The 25,120-nt window shown below is 42.8% G+C and overlaps 2 protein-coding genes across 3 annotated transcripts; both read right to left on the bottom strand.

The window, feature by feature from the left end:
- Positions 1-550: 550 nt before the first annotated feature.
- Positions 551-13,036, bottom strand: slc30a1a (solute carrier family 30 member 1a). Its single transcript, XM_033991179.2, has 2 exons — positions 12,067-13,036; positions 551-3,806 (listed from the first exon to the last, which is right to left on the bottom strand). The coding sequence occupies exons 1-2, from the start codon at positions 12,638-12,640 to the stop codon at positions 2,899-2,901; spliced, it is 1,482 nt and encodes a 493-aa protein (XP_033847070.1). The 5' UTR covers positions 12,641-13,036; the 3' UTR covers positions 551-2,898.
- Positions 13,037-13,387: 351 nt separating this feature from the next.
- On the bottom strand, positions 13,388-20,457 carry nek2 (NIMA-related kinase 2). 2 transcript variants are annotated; one of them, XM_055232199.1, is made up of 9 exons: positions 20,187-20,457; positions 18,823-19,040; positions 18,169-18,409; positions 17,694-17,776; positions 17,491-17,617; positions 16,367-16,607; positions 15,328-15,382; positions 15,170-15,246; positions 13,388-14,434 (listed from the first exon to the last, which is right to left on the bottom strand). In XM_055232199.1, the coding sequence occupies exons 1-9, from the start codon at positions 20,280-20,282 to the stop codon at positions 14,235-14,237; spliced, it is 1,338 nt and encodes a 445-aa protein (XP_055088174.1). In that variant the 5' UTR covers positions 20,283-20,457; the 3' UTR covers positions 13,388-14,234. The 2 variants fall into 2 exon arrangements, with proteins under 2 accessions (XP_055088174.1, XP_055088175.1); XM_055232200.1 differs by lacking the exons at positions 15,170-15,246; positions 15,328-15,382 and having other exon boundaries at positions 13,772-14,434; positions 20,187-20,292.
- Positions 20,458-25,120: the final 4,663 nt, after the last annotated feature.

Below are 25,120 nucleotides of genomic sequence, written 5' to 3'. Positions count from 1 at the left end.
CGCTCTAGCTAACCTTTCTATTGGAGGTTATTGGAGGTCGGCCAGCTGTTCGTCTCCATGGAGATATTATTGCTTTTCCTGGAATGTTTCACAGTATGGCATTAAGCCGATCTATCTCTATGGAGATGAACAGCTCACAGTAAGAATGCATGTTTTCCACCGTGTTTCCTTAGCAAATTCTCCAACTGGGAAAGAGTTGAATCCCATACTGTGGAACATTACAAGGCATATCGATTTTAGTCATTTTTAGCTCATTTTCTTTAGATAAGATTTCAGTCATAATTATGTAATATGACCATAATCTATAATCTGTTTAGACTATTTCAGCATTCATTCTCATTTAGATATTTTGTTTTTAAATAAACAAAAGCTACAGTTATGCCATAGTGTAGCATGCATTTGAGAATGTGCCATTTATAGTCATTTATAGTCAACATTTTCCACATGATAGAAATCAGTTCATATAGAAAACATTGTCATTTTTCCCAAATTTAAATTCCGAATTTCTGAGAAAAAAAACCCCCAAAACAAAACAAAAAAAACACCGTATTCTTTTACAGTTTATTGGAGCAGTGCACATTTGCTCTGAAGTAATATTTTTTTTCTGAATCATGGCAATATTGTACATAGGACACAATGTGATGTGAAAAATAAATGTACCATAATACTTAGTAAAAAATGCTCCAGAAAAAAATAACTATCCCATTTGTACAAACTGACTACAGCAGAAATGGTCCTTTGCAAAACAAATCAAATACTTGCAAATAAGTGTACAGTGCAACAGCATTCAAAACAGAGGTATAGATCAGGTTGAATAAATAGTCTAAAATGACAGGAGCCATACTGGGGAAAGATGGGGTAATGGCTAATAGTAATGAGCACCAAAAATGGTGTGGTATTATGTAGGCCTGTCACCATACTTACTGTATCAACTTATTACACACATGATAGAATAATACCTTTTATTTGCACACAGTATGGATTTTAAATTTTTTGGTATTTAAGGGGCCTTTACCCATAGACTGTCTGAAGAAGTGGACTAAGTGAGTGCGATGTCACCCACAGCATTTGGCTCCAGTCAAATGAAGCTCATTGAGGCTAGCAGTTTTAGGGACTAATTTGGAGTCCAGTTCCATATTTGGAATTCCGACTGAGAGTATCATAGTAACCAAAGAGCCAATCCGGAGTGAGGCTGTCAACATCGCACCGCTGGTTTAGCAGGGAATGAGCGCTTAGCAATGCTGTCAATCAAACTGGTTGCTAACGCTAACAGGAGCGACCTCGGGAAAAGAAGGTGCCTGATTTGTATGTTATTAATGTTGATCTCTTGATTTACAGACAAAAGGGAAATTAAAAACCCAGGATCATGTAGAGTGGGTTAATACGAGCATTTAAGACCAAAATGACAGCAGCAGTTACAGAGAGAGGGGACACAGTTTTGACATAAAGTGAATAGGAGTCAGTCGATGGAGCACACCCAGGCTCACTTCCTATTTAGAATGCGGTGGCTAGCAGATTTGACATACACATTTACATATACCGTCTATGCCTGTACCCAATTTTTTTTCCCCCCTTGTACTTGAGGAAAATGTGTCTTGACCAAGTACAGATATATTGTGTAAGCAGATCTTGAGGTCAAAATGCCGTGAATCAAATTTTTTATTGTCAGAGAATCAGGTAATGCACAGTTAGCATGCTAGTGTTGGTTTGTGTTTCTAGCACAGCAACTCATGACCTTTGCAGCACATAATTGGGATGGTCAGAGTACATTTTGTAAGTGGCCAATAACTTTGGACCACTGCAAACCGTTTAAAATTAACTAACTCAAGTGTTCAGTGGTGCCTTTTATAAATCACATTTTTTACAACATAGTTCACATGGGACAAAGTTCACTGGGATGCTCCTGCTTTAGAGTCAGCGTGTCGCTGGTATAAAGTAGATTCAATTGAATTTTTTTATCGTGGTGTTTTTCTTTAGTAATTTATCATATGTGAAAAAGAGTTGTGGTGACAGGCCTAGTCCAGCAGAAGCTTTGGCACAGGAACAGTTACACAGCAAAGATATCAAATCACAAGATCAATCCAAATAGGAGCACTTTTGACAAGGTCCGTTTTCTTCATCTGATGGACTCAAAATGATTTAAATGACCCTAAAATTACCAAAACACAGAAATTCAGATTCATACTCTAAATCTGAATGATTCTGATTTGCGTTTTTTGAAGAGTAGCTCTCCAAAGGACATTTGAAATAAATAATCAAGGCTTAGTGTTCTGAAAGAGAGGGATGGAGGGTGTGTACAGCAGGAATTACAAAACATTGAGTTTGGAGAAGCAGACAGGAGAGTCCATGTGGGATGAGCCAAAATATGGCTCATGTCTCATTCACACACACACACAGTACTAGACATCATACATTGGCTGAACAGGTTGAAGTTTGCATGTCTTTGCTCCTGTTGCCTTCTCCAAAACCAGGAGTGTTGACAATGACAGCGTAAGCGATGGACCCGTGTGTACACAGCACTGGAGCATCACCGGTCTGATGACACAGCCCTCCAGCGGCTTACATTGGTCCCAGCGCACTTCAGAAGGACTTGGACATTGTGCATAATGTTAGAAGTGAATAGAAACCCATCAGTGGAATTGCATCTCAGAATAAAAGATGTCAGGAGCACTGGGAATGGCTCTGAAGGAAAGGGACCCAAAACCAGGCAGGTTTGCATAAATATTTATATAGATCTTAATTGTTTAAATTATCCAATTTAAGCTAAAACATTTGGGATCATAAATACTTTCTAAAAAAATTACAAATTTAACTTCAGGCTGAAACAAAAGAATACAAGTGATATAAGAGTAGGTCACTAAAGCGCACAGACACTAGATTAAAACATCTAGACTGGTCTTACAGAGAGGACTCTGCCTCCTTGCGCTCCTCTGCTCTGGCCCCTACTTGGACAGGCTGCTCCTGCATCTCACTGATCACCTCCAGAGCACTAGAGGCCGCCATCTTACTCTCTGCACTGTTCTTTTTGCCGTCGGCCTTGTCAGCACTGCTGCAGCACTGTTTAGGTGCACACACTGTCCGACAGGCCAGCTCACACTGGGAGTCACGGTTGTCTGAGTTGAAGGTGACGAATTCGGGCTGGATGGTGGTGGCGTGGATGCCCTCGTTGTGGAAGAAGTCCTTGATGCGTTTGGCCACCTCCATGTAGGAGGTGGGGTCGTGGCACTTGATGTGTGCCGTGGCAATGATGCGGCTGCCAGCCAGCTGCCAGATGTGCAGCTCATGGATGGCCAGCACTCCTTCTAGCCGCAGTAACCGCTGGTTCAGACTGTCCATGTTGATCTGCTTGGGCACAGTCTGCAGCAGGATGAGGGCTGACTCTTTAAGCAGGGGGTATGTGGTATAGAGCAAGATGCCGACCATGATGATGCACAGCACGGGGTCCAAGTAGAGCACCCAGCAGGGCCCGGCCATGCGCGCGGCAGAAGGCCCCTCTAGGAGGTCCACGATGGTGTGGTTGATGTGGCGGTGGTCCGTGCTGTGGCGGTTGATGCAGGGGTTGACGCAGTTCTCGTCATCACCGCAAGGCGTCCACACTAAGTAGAAGATGACAGCGGTTACCACAACGATGACGGAGCCCAACGCATCGCCAAGCACGTGCAGGAACACCCCATGCATGTTCAGCTGAGAAGAGTCTGGGGCCGCGTCCAAATCATCAAAGTGCAGGTTCAACTGGGTGGAGTCGGGGTCCTCGTAGTAAGGGCTGCCGTTCACCTGCACCTCCGTGTTGTCCTTGCACTCCAATTCTGCACAACAGGACACAGGTTAATTATAAGTTCGTCTTCAGGTTTTCCAATCTTTACTCACTATAAATGAGTTGAATGACCAACATTCATGTCAGCGTTCTGTATGAGCTGACTAGCACTATACAATGTAAAAAGCCTGTTATAAGAGACAATGAGATAATACAAAACATTTTTGTCTCACAGGTGAACTTTAAATCTATTTTTATGTGCTTCTAACTATGTTCCTACTCCCTTATCATTACTTAACTTTCAGGAATGTGTTGCATTTTGATTGATTCATGTATGTTTGAGTAATTCTGCAATGTTTAGAAAATCTTTGTTTTTACCTACCCCCAATCTCCGCCCACTGTCTTGTATTTACTTACAACTATGATTTTGAGTTTGGATCAGGGTTCAAAAATAAAAATATATGAATGAAAATACGCTGCTCACTACAGTCAGTAGTAGAGTCTTTTTATTATGAGGTTGTTTGAGGTCAGAATTGTATTTTACAATGAACAAATCTATGGATGTTAGAGTTCATTACAAAACACTAGCATATAAAGCACCATATCTTTATGGCACTTGGCCTTATTGCAATCGCAAATACTGATACCAGTCCGATACCACATAGGACATTTGGCTGAGTGGCAACACTCATGCCTCACAGCAAGAGGGTTTGGTTGGATCCCCGGGTCGCCAGGCCTTTCTGTGTGGAGTTTTTCATGTTTTTCCCCGTGTCTGGATGGGTTTCCTCCGGGTACTCCGGTTTCCCCCATCAACCAAAACATGAACGCCCTTCGAGACAACTGTTGTTGTGATTTTGGGCGTTACAAAAATAAATGAATTGAATTAGGGTAAAGAAGTAGACTCAGGCTACGTAGAGCAAAAAATAAAAGGCTCTCTCTAAAGAAAATATTTGAGAATAAATGAGATTTTGAGGACTTAAGTATTAGTCAAATGTATAATGATCTTGACTTCTACTTAGTCACTTTGTACCACAGAGCGTGGATAAAAACAGCAGTGAGGCCTGTAAAAAGACACTCACCATGTGGCTCATTATGCAGAGTAAACAAAGTCTGTTAGGCTGTTGTCGGGCTGCACTCTTCGTAGTTATTTTACCAAGTTCAGCGTCCAGACCAAAGGTTAAATGAAGGTATCAAAGAGGTCACACAAATGGCTTTTCTGTTATTATCAGTGTTTTTTTTATTTTTGCAGCGTGCATTTAACCTAGCGTTAGCATAAGCTGCAGATGCCAACAGTGGCCGTTCGCCTCTATAGGGTTCTCATACTGGAAAACACAGAGTGGCATCAGATCGGTCATTTGGTTCGAGTACTTGCCGATACAATACCTGAAAAAAATTGGGTATCAGAGCTTTTGTCGACTCCAGCATCAGTATGCAAACAACTCTGTTGATTACTTGTTGTTAGAACTGTCACAATAACATATTTTGAAGCAATATATAATGCGGATAAACGATAACATTGAAACCATCTTATGCCACTAAATAAGACAATCTCATTAAACCATAAATACTGCCATTTAAAGACATGAGTTGCAACAAATAAACAGCAGAATGTACCAATAATTAGCCATAAAAGGGACACTCTACAGTTCAAATCATATATTACAACAAAAAATACCCCAAATCTCCCTACTTTGGCAAAGAAAAAGTACTCACGATAAATACTGACCTCTAAAACATCGTGTCACAGCTTTCATATACTGAATGATATGTTGATAATTTGAGTTAATTATTGTGACAGGCCTACTAGGTGTCACTACTTTAGAAAACCAGATGTTTAAACATAGAGCGTTGGTAAAGTTTGACTCTGACTCTCACACGCTCAACTGCTCATCAGCCATGTGCACGTATAGTCACACAGCAGCACCAGCACCAACATCAGCGCCATCACCAGCACCACCAGGCTTATTCAACACTGCAGCCAAGAGACAAGCACGACACAGAGAGAGTGAAAGACAAAGAGTGATCAAGAGGGAGAATAGAGAGAAGATGGGGAAAGAGGACAGCGAGTAATCAAGAGATAAGGTAAGATAGTGGAAGATACAGAGGAGAGGGTTTCAAAAGGGAAGACAGAGATAATGAAAGAAGGAGGAGAGAGAGGGTGAGAGCAAAAGAGAAAGAGGCAGAAAGAGAGAGAGGTGTGTGCAGGGGGAGGTGTCTAATGGTTTTAGAGTGTGGGGGCGACAGGGTGAGTCAGAGCAGCAGCAGATGAGAAAGGGATGCTACAACAGCACAGCAGACTGCTATCTCACTGCTTTCATTTACACAATTTACACAAGAAATACTGCAGACTTTAGCAGAACAAACTAAGAAGAATCTGTGTTCATCTGCAGTGATACAGAGTACAAAAACATAAAAACACTTTCTCTGGATGTACCAATTGAATGATTGGTTTTAATAGAATAATACCTGCCACTTTATTCCAAGATAAATTAATCAATTTTCATTTTAAAGAAGACCTATTGTGCTTGTGTCTGCTCTATAATTATAAACTCATGACACATGACACTCGTGATTTACTCAAGTCACTTTACAGAGATGTTACATTGGAGTCTATTTTTAGTTTATTTTTAAAGTCCATCCATCCATTTTCTTCCGCTTATCCGGAGCTGGGTCACGGGGGCAGCAGTCTAAACAGGGACTCCCAAACTTCCATCACCCCAGACACGTCCTCCAGCTCCTCCGGTGGGACCCCAAGGCGTTCCCAGGCCAGCGAGACATAGTCCTCTCAACGTGTAGAAGCAGCGGCTCGACTCCGAGCTCCTCCCGTGTGACTGAGCTCCTCACCCTATCCCTAAGGGTGCGCCCGGCCACTCTGCGGAGGAAACTAATTTCGGCTGCTTGTATCCGCGATCTTGTCCTTTCGGTCATTACCCAGAGCTCATGACCATAGGTGAGGGTAGGAATGTAGATTGACCGGTAAATCGAGAGCTTCGAGCTGATTCTCATCCCAGCCGCTTCACACTCGGCTGCAAACCGCACCAGTCCCTGCTGCAGGTCCTGGCTCGATGAAGCCATCAGGACCACATCATCCGCAAACAGCAGAGATGAAATCCTGTGGTTCCCAAACCAGACCCCCTCCGGCCCCTGGCTGCGCCTAGAAATTCTGTCCATAAATATAATGAACAGAACCGGTGACAAAGGGCAGCCCTGGCAGAGTCCAACATGCACCGGGAACAGGTCTGACTTACTGCCGACAATGCAAACAGCTCCTGCTCCGGTCATACAGGGACCGGACAGCCCTTAGCAAAGAGCCCCGGACCCCATACTCCCGGAGCACCCCCCAAAGGACACCACGAGGGACACGGTCGAATGCCTTCTCCAGATCCACAAAACACATGTGGACTGGTTGGGCAAACTCCCATGAACCCTCGAGGACCCGATGGAGAGTATAAAGCTGGTCCAGTGTTCCGCGACCAGGACGAAAACCACACTGCTCCTCCTGAATCCGAGGTTCAACTATCGGTTGGATTCTCCTCTCCAGTACCCTGGAGTAAACCTTACCGGGAAGGCTGAGGAGTGTGATTCCCCTGTAATTGGAAGACACCCTCCGGTCCCCCTTCTTATACAGAGGGACCACCATCCCGGTCTGCCACTCCAGTGGTACTGTCCCCGACCGCCACGCGATGTTGCAGAGACGTGTCAACCAAGACAGTCCCACAACACCGAGGAGCTTGCCAACTACCTCAGTGACTTCAGCCAGGGTGATGGACGAGTCCGCCTCCGAGTCCCCAGTCTCTGTTTCCTCCTTGGAAGACATGACGGGGGGATTGAGGAAATCCTCAAAGTATTCCTTCCACCGCCCGACAACATCCCCAGTCGAGGTCAGCAGCTCTCCACCCGCACTGTAAACAGTGTTGGTGAAGCACTGCTTCCCCCTCCTGAGGCGTCTGACGGTTTGCCAGAATTTCTTTGAGGCCGTCCGACAGTCGTCCTCCAGCCTCCCCCAGGATCAGGGAGAAGCTCTCCCGGAGGTGTGAGTTGAAGACCCCTCTGACAGAAGGCTCAGCCAGGCATTCCAAACAGACCCTTACAATACGCTTGGGCCTGCCAGGTCTGTCCGGCTTCCTCCTCCGCCAGCGGATCCAACTCACCACCAGGTGGTGATCGGTTGACAGCTCAGCCCCCCTCTTCACCCAAATGTCCAAGACACGCGGTCGGAGGTCAGATGACATGACAACAAAGTCGATCATCGACCTCCGACCTAGAGTGTCCTGGTGCTACATGCACTGATGGACACCCTGGTGCTCGAACATGGTGTTTGTTATGGACAAACTGTGACTAGCACAGAAGTCCAATAACAAAACACCACTCGGGTTCAGATCAGGGAGGCCGTTCTTCCCAATCACGCCCCTCCAGGTGTCACTGTCATTACCCACATGGGCATTGAAGTCCCCCAGGAGAACAACGGAGTCCCCAGTCGGTGCACTGTCTAGTACCCCTCCCAGGGACTCCAAGAAGGCCAGGTACTCTGCACTGCTGTTTGGCCCGTAGGCCGACACAACAGTGAGAAACCTGTCCCCGACCCGAAGGCGCAGGGATGCGACCTTCTCGTTCACCGGAGTGAACCCCAACACGAAGCGGCTGAGCTGTGGGGCAATGAGCAAGCCCACACCAGCTCGCTGCCGCTCCCCGCGGGCAACACCAGAGAAATGGAGAGAACAGCCCCTCTCAAGAAGAGAGGGGCTTAGATTTTTTAAGTCTATTTTTTAAATTATTTAAAGCTATTTATCTATTATCTTGTTTTATTGCATGTACCATTTTCCTTCTGTTCTGTAACTGTGCGGTGCAATATTGGAATTTCCCCACTGTGGGAATAATAAAGGCATATCTTATCTTATGATTTAAAATGTCCAAATTATAACATAATGATCCACAATGTTCAACTCAAATGACTTAATAGGAGAAACAAATTCACTAACATGTTAAAAAGAAACTACGGTACGCAATGGAAGCTGATGTCACCACAAACATCATCACAACAAAGCGCCGTGCAGCTGTCGGCCCCTCTGATGGATAGCTGTGCTAGCGAGTAACATATTTTTTTCACACACTTGTACCAAAATGGTTACGCAACACTGCTGAATCCTACTAGTATCATCAATTAAGAAAATAAAATTGGAGAATGAAGTAGTGGGCGTGTCAACGAGATTTGATCGGCAAAATGACGTCTTGAAAATAAGCAATTAAAGATTACTTACATGGACAAATCACTCCAAATACAACTTCAGGTGAGTAAATGGTGAGAAGAAACTGTTAGAAGATGGTTAAAATTTTGTAGAATAGGTCCACTTTAAGCAACACATCCAAACTGGTGCCTTCAATTCCCTTTTAAAATTTATTTTGGGATTAGTATTACATGTAACATGATTAAAAGGTCAAAAAAGTCAATTTTGCATAGCTTGTTTAAGTCTTTAAAAATGAATAACTAAGGTTGCCAAAAGAAAACCAGATACTAATCGATTCTAATACGAGTATCGAAATTTGAGCAGGTATTGATACTAAAAATGTCACAAGACAGAAATGACTCTTTGCAATGTTTATAATGATGTCTCTGTATGTTTCACAAGGTCCATGGGTGTATACTACAGAGTAGTATACACCCATGGACCACTATGAACCTACTGCACACTGAGGATTACACACATATAACACACATGAGGATAGAACACAAAGTACCAACATTTAATGTAGAAAATCATATTCTATTGTCTAAAGAAAGAGTATTTTATTATCATTGTGGTATCAGAATCAATATTGAGTCTATTCCTCAGTATTGAAATGGAGTTTAAAATTTTTGCATCACTAAATGTACACTACATTACACTACCACTACCATTACACTACACTACAGTACATTACAGTACACTACATGTAGCAATGCAAAAGTAAATCATTTATAAAATAGAGTTAATGGAATGCAGCTGATGTGCCTTTGTGTAGTTTGGAGCTCAGACACTTCCTGACAGGTCTGGGCTGTTCACGTCCATAGTGTCCAGGAGACATGAGCATGGCATCTGTCCACAGCACAAATGGCTTCTATATCAGTAATGTGGAAGGACTGTACTTATGCAACATCACTCTGGAGTCTGCGGAGGAACGTGGAAATCAAACACACTTTTCTACTTAGTGCTGTCACAGTACTAAAATCTCAAACTCCATTTTGATACTAAGGAATAGACTCAATACTCAATATCATTCTGATACCACGATGACAATAAAAACATCTTTTCTTTAGACAATAGAATGTGATTTTCCACATTAAATGTTGGTACTTTGTGTTCTATTCCCATGTGTGCTGTAGTGGTCCATGGGTCTATACTAGTCTGTGACTTATACTTGTGAAAGATACAGAGACACATCATTATAAACATATTCAGGAAAGGTTCATTTCTGTCCTGTGAATGTGATTGTTTTAACATCAGTTTCTACTCAAATAAATATCTAGTTTCAATACTGGTTTTAATATGAATTTGCATCAGATTTGATACTTTTGCCAACCCTAGTCTGTACAGTGCAGATAATGACTGCTGTCAGCCCCTCCTATGGATAAGAGAACATCACACAAGCGAAGAGAGGATTTTTTTTCTATTTGTACCAAAATGACTACGCGACACTGCCGAATCTTATTCTTAAAAATAAAATTGGAGAACGATGTAAGTACAGAAGAGTGGGAGTATGCTGATGGAGATGAAAATGGGACTTGATCAGCAAAATTGTGTTTTGAAAATAAGTGCTTACAGATTACACAAACATGCACAATTCACTCCAAATACAACTTTGGGTGAGTAAATGGTGAGGGGAAACAACTGTAACATCGTCAAAAGCTCTGAAAAGTCTATTTTGCAGAATAGTTTTGCTTAAAAAAAAGAAAAAAAAAAAAAAATTATTGCCTTAATGATTTGCTGATTGCGTCCATTCAAATTGCGATTTTGGTTCATTGTGATTAATGTTGCAGCCCTGCGTCCGCCCCAGTATCAGCTCCATTCTGAAACTCAACAAGAGAAGCACTCATTTTCACTTCCTCACTTTGTCACCAAATCAACGTTTGATTATCAAAAACAAAATATTTCCTTTTATCAGCGAGTGCAATGAACACGCTTAAAATTCTACCACAATGAACTACAGAGTCAATAAAAGTACGTTCACTTACATTCACAATTACTACGCAAGAGTGAACTGTTTTATGAGTGAACGATTTACGCATCAGAACTACTAGTGGTGTTACAATACAATTTCAAACCACTTTTTGATACTAAGGAATATACTCGGTACCCAATAGCGATTCTAAAAACACAATAATAGAAAAGACCCTTTATGCAATAGGTAGACTGTTCAACATTAAATAATACTTTCCAGGCATGGAACTATACTGAAGTTTTTGTCACGATTATCATGGCTAAAATAATTGCGATTTACGATTATGGCCAGTCAACAACTGTTATAGTATTGAACTTTGTGAAAACAACATTGGTGTTTGTGTCTGTATACATTATAATTTGTGTGTTTTGGGGGGTTTGCTATTCACTATGAACCAGACATAATATGTTCTTAATAAAGTTTGAATTGAACATAACAATAATGTAGAAGATCATCATTACTACGTTTTTGTGCACATTCAAGACGATCATTTTTGTTGGCGATTATCACAATTACATAAAATGTCCCCGAACAATTATTTTCAACCTTTAAAAAAAAAAAAAAAAAAAAATCACAATAAGCGTTGTTTATTCTTCCATCCTTAGTTAACATGTGTGCTTATATGTGTGTAATCCATGGACATACACTAGTCTGTGCGTCTTGCACTAGTCTGTGCGTCTTGCACTAGTCTGTGCGTCTTGCACTAGTCTGTGCGTCTTGCACTAGTCTGTGCGTCTTGCACTAGTCTGTGCGTCTTGCACTAGTCTGTGCGTCTTGCACTAGTCTGTGCGTCTTGCACTAGTCTGTGCGTCTTGCACTAGTCTGTGCGTCTTGCACTAGTCTAACTAAGCTCAAGATCATTCTATAGCGATTCTGGAAAAGGTTCGTTTCTTGTATCTGATTTTCGATACTTCTAACAACCCTATTTCTATTCATTTCCAGAGCGTGTGTAGATTGGGATGAATGATGTCTTCTTTTCCACATATGTTCTAATCCCGGGCACATTGTTGAAATACGGACAGATAAAACAGGTACAGCTGTAACAGATCAATAGTGTGATCATGTGTGTGGACATCTTAAATGGGTCACATAGGGAGACATATGGCGAGGCTTACCGTTCCTGCGGTCCGAGCGGCCGTCCCCGGGGCTGCTGTGGTTCACCAGGTGATTGGTCTCCTCTCCACAAGAGCCAGCCTTCAGAGCTTTGGCCTTGTGGCTCTTTCCTCCGTGCGTGTGCCCCCCTCCCCCTGCGCCGTGCGAATGCCCGTGCCCCCCGCCGGAGTGTCCATGGAACAGACACAGGCCGAGCAGGTTGACCAGGAGCCCCGCGGCCCCCACCCCGATCACCACCAAGGGCCCCTCGATCTCGTGTGGCTCGGTGAAGCGCTCGATCGCCTCCAGGACGATGGTGAAGCACAGCGCGGTCAGGAACACGGCGTTGACCAGGGCGCCCATCACCTCCGCCCGGATCCAGCCGAACGTGTTCTTGTTGGTGGCCTGAGTCTTCTCCGCGAACCGGACCGCCACGAGAGCCACGACCAGCGCGATGACGTCCGACAACATGTGGAACGAGTCCGACAGCATGGACAGGGACGAGGTGATCCGGCTCACCACCACCTCCACCACGAAGAAGCCGAAAGTCATGGACAGCATACACAGCAAACGGGCACGATTCGGCTCACACGCCATCTTTCTTTTCTTCCTCCAGATAAAAAGTAGTGTTCCTTATCTTGTCGTTAGCGCATAAAGGCTGGGTTAGCCCACTGACCGCGGAACTGCGACTTCGAGCTAATCGTTGGAGCTTCAGAGACAATACGGAGCGAGGCTAACGGGCGTCCCCGGTGTGTCGGGTCATCACACACGGTTATACAGCCTCGGTCCGAAACACGAACAAAAGTGAGAGTAAAGGGTGTGCTGTGGCAGGCACACGGCGCTCCTCTGCTCTCCTCTGCGCTACTCTGCACTCCGGCCGCTTCCACAAGTGTTTTGCCGACGAGCCGCGCTTTGCAGACGGCGAAAAGTTTTGCACCCGGGCCGCCGGTGTTCCACACAGACCCGTGACCCGGAGTCCCGCCCCCTGAGCAGGCCGCAGGAAATGATTGGTGGAGAGATGGAGAGGGTGGACATGTTTGGTCGGACTTTGGAGCTCATGTCTGTGGGCCAATCAGCAGCGGTTGCTAAGCACGCTAACAGCGGCTGTGTTCTCGCGCGATGTTGACGTTATTTTACGCAACACATTTTATGAGAGGAATTAAACAGAAATTATGGTCTCAAAAAATAACAAAATAAATAAATACAGAAATTATGGTCTCATTAAATTAATAAGTAATATTGTTTTATTCTTTTTATTGGCTTTTGATCTGCTTAACTTAGTTATCTGCATTATGTTCAGTTTACTGCATAAACAGGATGGTTTTTTTTTTTATTTATTCTTTTATCTGTTTCTGTGCCACCATTTAAAACCTTTTCAGTCCAAATCACACATTCAGTGACAAAAATATGGTCCATAACCCTCCCCTGATTCATTTTCATCAAACAAACATAAGTCTTTTGGTATGAAAATGGTTGAGTGATGACCCTTTGGGGAAGACTGTTTGTTGTATGAGTTCTGGAATTTGACTTACCATTATATAGTACCATATATTTAGAAAACAAAGTTGTCTAACTAGCTTGTAGTCGTAAATGCATGTTTACTATGCTGTAGTGGTTGTGTTACATTGGCCTTTTAACAAACACTGAGCTATGTTGTCATGGTTCTAAAATTTCCGATACCAATTCCCATACAAAAATGATAATTAAAAAAAACCCAAAAAACACATGCGATTTCCAACATTAAATGGTAGTACTTTTTCTATTCTCACGTGCATTATATGTGTGTAATTCCTCAGTGTCCAGTACGTTCACAGTGGTCTGTGGGTATATACTAGTCTGTGTCATACTTGTGAAAGATACAGCTAAACATCATTCTAAACATATTCAGGAAAGGGTCATTTCTGTCCTATCAATAGTTTTAATACTAGATTTAGTATCAGTATGTGATTTTCGATACCTTTGACAACCATATATTGATCTACAATTACTTACTGCACTTGGGTTTTGGAGAACGACTAGCTGCCTGAAGATACAACATCAGAATCAAATATTTTCACACCAAAAACATAAAACACATTAATTATAAAATTAGTAAAACAACCAACAATCATAACAATATCTGTTAGTTTTAAATTAAATCTAGCTTATGTTACAATCATATTAACATATACAAGTCGTTGTGTCTCTGTGGTTATCGGAGGCCAAGGATCTGCCTGCTCTTGGCCTGACACACTTTCTCCATGTCACTGAGGGCTTGGGCACGCAGGTTAGCTATGTGGAGCCTCCTTAGGATCAGCTGCTGCGACTCAGCGGTCAGCGGTCTCACATTTTCTTTGCTCTCCCCGGCAAAATGCACCTTCTTCTTCCCCGGTGAAGTTTTATCCGCCAAAGCTATGAAACAGCAGAGAGTGCATCAACTTTTTAAACTGCTTTGAGAAATGTATTCAGTTTGGTCAGATGTAGGGTTGGAAGACACATGCAAAACCTTCAAAAGACAATAGAAACAATATGAATTTTATTAATTGATACGTTGCAGTTGATGTCATCAACTTTCCATGGGGGTGTGATGCTAACTGTAGGTACTGCTTTGTCTGAAGCTCTGTGCTAAAACAAAGCTCACATTATAGTCTCATTTGAGTAACAATCTGACCATAAAGAACTGACTTGGTTGGAATTACAACAGGTGAGCTTTTGTGCTGTTAAACAAATCAAAAATTAGCATTAGCCAATGTTTTTTTCAGTTAGTCACTCTCATTTTTGTTAAAAATCAACCCCTTAAACTATAAACACTCATTCACATGCTCCTTAAAATGTGTTGTTTAAATCCATTTTGTAATTTTGAGTTTTCAGACTTGGATCCTAAAAAGATCTGGCATTGTTTACTCCTGTGTGCTTTGCATCTCCATGGTAATTGCTGAACATTCCAGCATAGGTATACATGCAGTACACCCCCAGCATGACGTTACTGCAAAGTATCAATATTGATAGAAATTGTTAAAATGTCTTTATTACATAAGTCATAAGGAATAAATATATGGATATAAACATGCAGTTAATAAGCATATATATTCAGAGTGAAATGTTTGGAAGGTACTGTGTCCCGTGCTCCTCAGCTCAAGCCCATACCTATGTCTTTGGAATAAAACGGAGACAGCTCCCTCTGCTGGTGAAGGCGGTTGTAAGTTTTCAGTAAACTTTCAGCTCTTTAAAAAAAAAAAAAAAAAAAAAAAATTAATAAAAAAAAAAAAGAGGAAAGACCCCCCCTCCCAAAAATGAAAATTTACCGGGCAAGTTTCTCATTGGAAAGCTGCTCTCGCACACAAAGTTCCTGCTCTCTTTCTGCAAAACAAAATGTTACAAAGTGAATTCAGAGACTGGAAAACCCAGCTCTGTTAAAAGTTAGCAGGAAATAAACAGGGCTATAGCATGGTGAAAACAACCAAACAAACACATGAACCAATACATTGGTTCTTAATCCCAAACAATTCAGCAATAAAAAAGGACTGCATGAGGACAGGAGGAGGAATCATCTCCAACTTTATGTATCAAAACGTTTTCTGAAGCAATATTTCATCTCTCCCTGTGTGTTATATATAGCCACACAACTACATGTTTTATGGCTCAGTGAGTGAAAAACTACAGTTGGCCAAAACTATCTTGATCTAATTTGAGTGGGACTTGTTTAACAGCACAAATGAGCTCACTTGTTGCTTCATATTATGTTCACATTCTAGAAACTATGATATGATTTCAGAGGGCAGGGGCCTATTGATAGTTTTCATGCACGTCTATGGCTGAAAGTTCAGCAGTAATCATGGTTACACAATGCAAACACCAGATAAATGTTAAAACTGAAGAAAAATAAATAAACACCACATTTTAGGAGCCTATGAATAATATAAGCATTCATGGTCCTGGTTAGGAGTTTGATTTTCAACAAAAAAGGTGAGTGACTGACTGAAAAACTGTTGGCTAATGTTAGTTAGCTTGTGACTGTCACAGAGGGACTTGTTTAACAGCACAAATCATCTCACCTGTTGTAGTTCCAGCTAGGATTGTTCTTTTTGGACAGATTTTTGCTAAAATAAGATTAAAGTCTAACTTGAGTAACAAAGCCTCACACTCTATATGAAACAAAAACAGGCACAGAGAAATCAGGTCAAATAATGTGCAAGCTGACAGTTAAACAGCAAATTCTACCATAAAACTCTGACCTGTCCACCAACTCTGCATGTTGAGATGTCAGATGAACACAACCAGTTCTGTGTTATTGATCAGTGGTAACTGTGTGTGTGTGCGTGTGTGTGTGTGTAGCAGACTCACTCTCTAGCCTCTCCTCCCTCTCCTTCAGGGCCCTCTCGCGCTCCTTCACAGCCTGCTCTCTCAGTTTGAGTTGGGTCTCACTAGCTGTGGGTGGGGTGGGGGTGGAGGGAGTGGGGGTCTGCTGGGGACAGTCTCCAGACCTTCTCTGGGCTTTCTCCTGGGCCTTTCTCTGCTGCTCAGCCACGACCTCAGACAGCAAGCTGCACTGGAGAATGGACTCCACTGAGGGTCGCAGGTAATCCTGAACAACACAGTAAAAGTCATGGAGGGCTGGATTCTGAAACAGCCATTTGGAGCTTATAATATAACAATGCTTATGCTCATAATTACTCATTTGAATCATCTTTCAATATATTTTAGCTGGATCCATATGTAACATCAGAGGAGGGTAGAGAAGCCAAAAACTGTACTAAAGTAATATTATTTTAAAATAACATTAGTCTTACATAAGTAGAATTACAGAGTAGTGGTCCAAGAAATTATTTGGGAAAACTACTACCAAGTAAGTAAAGTATTACTAAGTATTCCCCAGGCCCTCAAATTTCTATTGACGGACCTGGTTCAAAGATGTTCATATTGTCAACATAAAGCTTTTGTCACTTGTAAATTTACACACAGTGGGAAATGTAACCAAAACTTACTTAAATATGGGGGGTGGGAGTAAAGTATGCCACTAGAAAAGTACAATTTAAAGAAATTGTACTTAAAAAGCAACTCAAGTTAGTGAGTAAATGTAACTGAGTAATACCCACCTCTGTTTATCAATACATATCATGGGTGTGGGCCATTTGCCAAAAGGTATACATCAATTTTTTTTTACCCAGATCATAATTTCAACTTTCTCATTATTCCTGTAAATGTAGTATCTTGATATTGTTCTGAAGTAGTAAATAAAAGCATCTGCTCCTTTTAGCAGATCACACTTCACCGTAATTGGCTAAAGTATTATAAATGCTGACCATAGGAGGTGTGGAAGGGAAAAATAAACTTTGCCAGCCCTGCTTAGCTTCTGAGATCTGATGAGATTTGGAAGTCACAAGCGGATATGGCTGATATTCCAGGACAGATAAAGCCTAGTTCCTGACACTGGTGTTGTGCAGTTGCCAAATGCAGTAGAGTAGAACCTTGAGATGCAGCATTTTGCAAAGCAGCGAGTTGAGCTCCTCAGAGTATCTGTATGGGAGCCTCCTGAAGCGGCCCTCACGGATCTTCTCTGCCAGCTCTTTCTGGTTAAAGGCAGTGAAAGGAGGCCTGGGACACACAGGGAACAGGTCAAACAGGTCAATCAAAGGCCCAATCTTTTCAAAGGCCAACTTTAGATACTTACGAGAGTGCACAGAGCTCATAAAGCAGACAGCCCAGAGACCAGATATCAGACTTCTCATTGTAGGACATCTGGTTCATTTGCTCCTGGAGACAAGGGTGTCACAGTTAGTACATGCAAAACAAAAAAAGGAGAGAAAAAACAGCAGTGATTTTGAAAATGAAAGCAAGCATAGCACTTGATATTGCATTTCCCATTCATATTTCCCATTGCCTTCTCAGGGGAAGAAAATTTATATATATATATATATATATATATATATATATATATATATGAAAGTTAAATTATGAGAATAAAAAGGCACAACAGAGGCCAACAGTCCTGTGGGGAAAAAATTTATGGGAGATTTACTTAAAAGAACCTCAACGGGCTTTGACTTTTGAGCTCCATACCCCACCCTCCTGTAACCCTGTGTGCCAGGTGCCCTCCCATTCTCTAGGTGACATGCATGCAAGTGACTGTAATACCCGCTGCGTACAGGAGACATGTAGTAGGGTGTCCCCACAAAGGTCTTGGCGAAGCTGGTGTCGTGGTTGAGGATGCGGGCCAGTCCAAAGTCTCCCAGCTTTACGTTGTGTTTGCTGTCGAGGAAGATGTTGGCAGGTTTCAGGTCTCTGTGCAGGACTGTGGCCCTGCCATCACTGTGTCTGTGGCACTCACGCAGGGCCAGGGCCAGCTGAGCCATCACCCGCAGTATGAAAGCCTCCTCCAGGTGGCGCCTAAGAGCACAGACAAAACATGAAGCTTAAAGTGCATATGACAGGTTTCTATGTTGTTTTTGTAGTTATGACTGGGTTTGGTGGTTAAGCCGCGGTTTGTGGGGAAAAACACAGAGAACTGCTAATTCCTGTATTTTTGTACTTCTCAGAATACCTCTACCTGTGTCATCAACACGGAAAATTCCATCAAAATGAAGGCACAATTTATGCACTATGAAGACAATTTACAGTTTAACAAAACAAAAATATTGTCCATTATATTGCATAGCAGTTAAATGATTATACAAATGAAATTTAACTAAACCCAAAGAAATACAACCTGCCACTTTCAAAAAAAAAAAAAAAAAAAGCCAGAAGTTGCTATAAAAGAAGCGGTGTTGGTGCCCCCAAGTACGAGCTGAGTACGAGCTGACCTGTCTCTAATGCAGCAGCTGATGAGGCTGGCCAGGTCTCCGCCCTCGCAGTGCTCCATGACGATGTAGAGTGTGGTGTTGCAGCGGTCGATGATGCGGTCATAGTAGCGCACAATATTTGGGTGCTTCAGCTCTCTCAGGAGATTCACCTCTGACACCAACATCTGCTTCTCACTCTCCCCCATCGCACCATAGTCCAGCTCCTTCCACACCAGGATCTGAGGGCACATAGGGAGGGATTTAACTGGCTAAATAAATTCTTGGTCGACTAAAGACATGTCCTGATCATCGATTAGTTGACTACAAAGTGGGCGTGGCAAAAGCTGTCAAAAGTATTACACGTCTCTGTGCATCTGACCCAAAGTGCACTCACAAGACCACACCTGCAGGGGGAGTTCATGCAAAAACTATTTATGCAGAAAAAAGTACTGGGAAACAATGCACTTATATAAAGACAGATTACACTTGTGAATCATGAGTTTAATCTACCTTTTTAGATAGAAATAACAAAAAATATAAAAACTTCAGCTAACTCACTAACTTCTCTTTTCTGCTGTTGTCCCATGTAAATACTTATCTAAATAAAATGATCAGTCAACTAATACACATTTTGTCCAACTATGAATACACACTGACCGACTGATCAACCAAATGCCGACTGCTACACGCAGGACAAACAGAATGAAAACAGGACATTAAAGTAGTGGTGGTTGCTAATGCTAGCTGAGGTTCGGCTATCTGCTTGTCTCCACAGACATGTTATTGCATTAAAATAAACATATTTTCACCTTGCTGATATTTTTTAAATACCACACTGTGGAACATAGGCAAAGCAATCACCAGGGAAACAAGCAGGCAGCAGAACCTCATTAGAAAAGTTAAATACATTTAAAAGATGCACTGTTTCACTTTTCTGATGTAGAGTTAGCCAGCTTGCTCATCTCCATGGTGATGTTATGTACCTGGGGATGTTCCACAGTATGGCATTACAGGCCAGCTCTGGAGACCCTGCTCACTGCAAAAGTGAAAGTTTTTAAGGGACTGTTGAGCAATGAAAACACTTGTGATTAAAGACATGTGAGACAGAAAAGTGTGTCATTGTTATACTGTGGAACATTAGAGCAAAGCAACGACATCTCCATGGAGACAAGCAGAAATGTTATCTAGTGGATCTTTAACACCCCAGTGAAAAGGTGACTAGTGACTAGTTTGAGCCTGAAGTATCTAGATAAGAAAGGCAGTCACCACAAAACAAAATACAATCTAACAGTTCTGTCGACTGTCCATGGGTGACACGGAGTCCGCCTCTTTCCTACACGATTCCTTTAAACACAGACTGCACTATTGCTGGAAACACGACTCACTTTTCCGTCCGATTTGCGCCTGATCTTCTGACATCGTCCATAAGATCCGGAGCCGATGGTGAGTAGCACCTCGTAGTCGTTCACACGGGACGGCATCGCTCCGGTAACGCGCCGCAGCGTGTCCGTGTCCTCGCGGAGCGTTAGCTCTGCTCCCTTACAAGCCCAATAAAAACAGATTTTATAACACTGGTCCTGCGCTCTGGAGGCCGCACGGTGCACAGCTCTGTTCGGTGTGTTTGTTGTTCGTTGTTGCAGATGGTTGTAGCAGATCAGACCAAACAGGAAGTGCTCGGCTTCGGTTTAAATTGGTGCCGAAAAGGCCGTTCCTGATTGGACAGCTGTGCTCCGAGCCGGTCGCTAATTGGCTGTCGAGAAGCAACAGTTGGAGGCGTTGCTAAGCTCCGAAGCGCACGGCAGGAGCGGGAAGCGTCTGCAGTGCACCGTGTGGACAATGGAGGGCGCGCTCTCACACACACTCACAGTATGGCACATGCGCTCACTGGACAAACCAAAAGAACCAAAGTAAGAGCTATGATAAGGACTCACATTTGTTACTGAAGTAGCCTAAAAGTAAAGATACTGGAGCAAAAAACACTCAAGTAAAAAGAAAAGTACGTCCATCATGAAAAAAATCTGCTTAAATAAAATTAATACTAAACTATCTGTGTAGACCCTCAGTCGTCCAGGTCTGATCCATAGCAAACAACGAAGTTAAATCTGTCAACTGGACAAATCTTGTAGGAGTGAAGACGTTTCACTGCTCATCCATTCTTCAGTTCTGGTCAGATGCTGGTGGCCACTGCCTTTTAAATCTAACTGAGGGGAGGGGCTAACCACACTGAAACTGTAAACAGCTATTGTCTCCAGTTTCAGCTGAAACTACCCTATTCAGCCCTTAACGACCCTGCTATTGTTCTCATTGTTCTGGGTCTGAGGATGGAGTTATAGATGGCGGAGAGATTATGTCTCAGGCCCCCATTCCTGTTTAAGGAAGGATTCTTTTTCCTAACAAAAATAGCTTCTTTAACTCCCCTCTCAAACCATTTCTTTTCTCTGGCTAAGATCTGAACATCACTATCTACAAAGGAGTGGTTAGTGGCTTTAAGATGGAGATGTACGGCAGGCTGGGGTCCAGAGGAACTCTCATGCTGGTGTTGGTACATCCTCTTATGGAGCAGCTGTTTAGTTTCTCCAATGTAACGCTCAGTGCACTCTTCACTACACTGAATGGAGTAGACTACATTACTTTGTTTATGGCTCGGAATTTTGTCCTTAGGGTGAACCAATTTTTGCCTTAAAGTGTTTGTGGGTTTGAAAAAGACAGGAATCTCATACTGTCAGAAGATTCTCTGAAGTTTCTCAGACACACCCGCAGTGTAAGGGATGGTAACACCTCTCCTTCTAGGTTCAGATTCCTTGCTGTCCTGTATTTTAGCTCATTTTGAACTATTGAAGGCCCATTTTGGATATCCACAAGCAGAGAGGGCTTTTTCCATGTGTTGCTCCTCCTTCACTTTTCCCTCTGTATTTGTAGGCACCACTTGAGCTCTGTGTTGTAGTGTATGGACCACTCCGAGTTTGTGCTGCAGTGGATGGTGTGAGTCAAACAGCAGGTATTGGTCCGTATGTGTGGGCTTCCTGTAAACTTCTACCTGGAGTCGCCGGTCCTCTTCTATTGTTACTGCACAATCTAAAAAGGCCAGTTTGTTCTCCTTGGCTTCTTCTCGTGTGAACTTGATGTTTGGATCCACCACATTAATATGTGCAATAAAAGGCTCCAGATCATGAATTTTGATTTTCAGTTTGGCCACATTGTATGTGATAGAACTCCTTCTTTGTGGATCTTAGGGAGACCATAGATACAAGGAATGGAATCACCAAGATAGAGTCTGTAATACAGCTGTCTATCAATGGCTTCCTCCTTCTCCAGCTTCTGCAACATAACATCAGAGGAAAGGAAGGCTCTCACTACACTAGAAAAGGACCACAGCATCAACATTTTGCCAGCTGACAAAGGGAGATGCACCGTGATCCTGAACTCAGCTGATTACGAGGCTAAAGTGAACAGCCTCCTCAGTGACACCGCCACCTATGAACTGCTGAAATGAGATCCCACCAATGGGTACAGGAAGAAAATCATAGACTGCTTGCTAGGCTTAAAACTTCTGAAAAGTCAATTTTGCAGGGTAGGACTGTTTTAAATAAATGCATTATGTAGGCTATTTTTCCCACTGAGAAAGTTGTGTCAAGTGAATGTAGTTAGACTATAATTAAAGTAAGATCAGCATAATCAAAATCCTGTGATCAGTAATCAGTAAATGTACACTGAGTAAGGTACAAAAAGGACTTTCACGGGCCTTTATTGGTGACCCTTGTATTACCATGTGGGCTTTTTGCTACACCGTACTCATGTTCATGCATATGGAGCTGATCTTTGGCTGTGTGCCTCCTGCATGCGCTCTCCCCTCCAGGGCACAGTGGGGTGCTGCCAGTCTGTGTTTTCAAAGGCCAGGGTCTCCTCTGAGATGTGCGTCTGAGCCATATAACCATGGGACAACCATGGGACAACCATGGGACAACCATGGGACAACCATGGGACAACCATGGGACAACCATGGGACAACCATGGGACAACCATGGGACAACCATGGGACAACCATGGGAGAAGCACAGGGGACAGACATGCAAATACCCCCACCAAGACCACAGGGGCTCAGGGCCAGAGGAGGCAGAGCGAGGTCCTACTGAAGGTATATCCCTGTGATGTCATTGGGCAATGTGAAGCAACCTCTGACCTTTTAGCAATAAGATAACCACTCAACAATTGAAAGACATTTCAGTGTAACAATGTGTCTAAAAAAGGTTTGTTTGATTTGTTTTCATACCTGAGTTTGGACTGTTCACTAGTGCCGTCTTCCTGCTGGTGAGGGCAGGACTAGTGCCGTCTTCCTGCTGGTGAGGGCAGGACGACAGCGCCATCTGCAGTCCAACTTCTTCAGGACAGTATCCCAGAAGAACATAGCCAGAGTCCGTCCCATTCTCTCTCGGGCCAACACAGAGACGCTGATGCATGCTTTTATCACCAGTCGTATAGACTACTGTAATGCCCTGCTCTCTGGTCTTCCCAAAAAGGCGATTTCAGGTCTACAATTATTACAAAATTCAGCAGCACGTGTCCTGACTAAGACCAGGGGGCGGGACCACATTACACCGGTATTAGAATCCCTGCATTGGCTCCCTGTGTGTTTCAGGATCGATTTTAAAGTTCTTTTACTGGTTTTTAAATGTCTTAATGGTCTTGGGCCTTCTTATCTTACAGAACTGCTTTTATCCTATGAACCCTCGCGGCCCCTGCGCTCCTCCGGCAGCAGGCTCCTAGTCATTCCCAAAGTCAGGACACACACGCATGGAGAGGCCTCTTTCCAGTTTTATGGCCCCCGTCTATGGAACAGCCTGCCGGAGGACCTCAGGGCCGCAGAGAACATTCAGGTTTTTAAAAGCAGGCTCAAGACCCATCTTTTTAGCATAGCTTTTGATTAGTATTTATCATTTTAGTTTACTTCTCTATTTATTTAGTCTTATTTAGGCTGGCTAGTGTGTTTATGTTTTACTTATGTTTTATTTACCTGTTTAGTTTTGACTTATTTTATTATTTATTGATTATTTTATTATTTATTGATTATTTATTTTATTATTTATTGACTTATTTATTAGGTTTGACTTATTTTATTATTTTTAATCATTTTAGATTTGCCAGTGTTTCCTCTGAGGAGCCCTCTGCACCGGGAGCTGTGGTTGGCTGTGGCTGCTGGGCCCTGGCTCGTGGGCCCTGGAGGTTTGGTCTTGACCTCATCTCTTCTCGAGGCCCTGGGCTGGTGTCCTGTGGCTGTGGGTGACCCTGTTCCTGGTGCAGATGGTTCCTCTGGTGGCGCTCTCTCATCTGGTTCATCTTTATCCAGCCTGTTCCACTTAAACATATTTTAAATGAAACTGAGGTATTTTAACATGTGTTGAGGTGGGGGGTGGGAGTGTGTGTTGGGGTGGGGGGTTGTTTGGTTATGATTATTGATGTGTTGGGGTTGGGTTGTTGGGCTGTCGGGTGGCTGGGTGGGTTTGGTGGGTGGGACTGATTTTAATGCTTTGTAAAGCACTTTGTGTTACTTTTTTTGTATGAAAAAGTGCTATATAAATAAAGTTTGATTTGATTTGATTTGAGATGTGAGAGTAAAAAACACCCTGAACAAAAATGATGGTACCCGTAGAAAAGACTGAAAATAATGCTACCAAAGGGACATGTTAATCCAAGGTGTGTCCACTAATTAGAGGAAACATTGGACTATTCTAAAGTGGCCTTCTATGAGCCCTGACCTAAATCCTATTGAGCATCTTTGGTAGGAGCTGAAACATGCCGTCTGGAAAAGGCACCCTTCAAACCTGAGACAACTGGAGCAGTTTGCTCATGAGGAGTGGGCCAAAATACCCGCTGAGAGGTGCAGAAGTGTCATTGATAGTTACAGGAATCGTTTGATTGCGGTGATTGCCTCAAAAGGTTGTGCAACAAAATATTAAGTTAAGGGTACCATCATTTTTGTCCAGGCCCGTTTCATTTGTTTGTTTGTTGTTGGTTTTTTAAAAATAATTGTATTGAAGCATGGTTGATAAGCAATGTCTGACTTTCATTGGTTAAATTTCATAGAATTTTTATTTATTATTACTTTTGTCAGTTTCAAGTTATTTCTGTGACCATTGTGAGTTTTTCTTTCACAATTTTGTCCATGTGTGTAGTCCCATGGGCATCTTTCCGTATTCTCTCCTTAATCCAGTGATGGTGTTTATCGTCCTGTCCCTGTGTTTGCTCTGTCCCATGACATAATGTGGTTCTCTCTTTTGCAGGGGTCAGAAATGAATGATTTGAGTTGCTTCAGTTCTGCTTT

Source organism: Periophthalmus magnuspinnatus, chromosome 24 (assembly GCF_009829125.3).
Source record: "Periophthalmus magnuspinnatus isolate fPerMag1 chromosome 24, fPerMag1.2.pri, whole genome shotgun sequence".
Lineage (NCBI taxonomy): Eukaryota > Metazoa > Chordata > Actinopteri > Gobiiformes > Gobiidae > Periophthalmus > Periophthalmus magnuspinnatus.
This window is presented reverse-complemented; position numbering and strand designations above follow the sequence as displayed.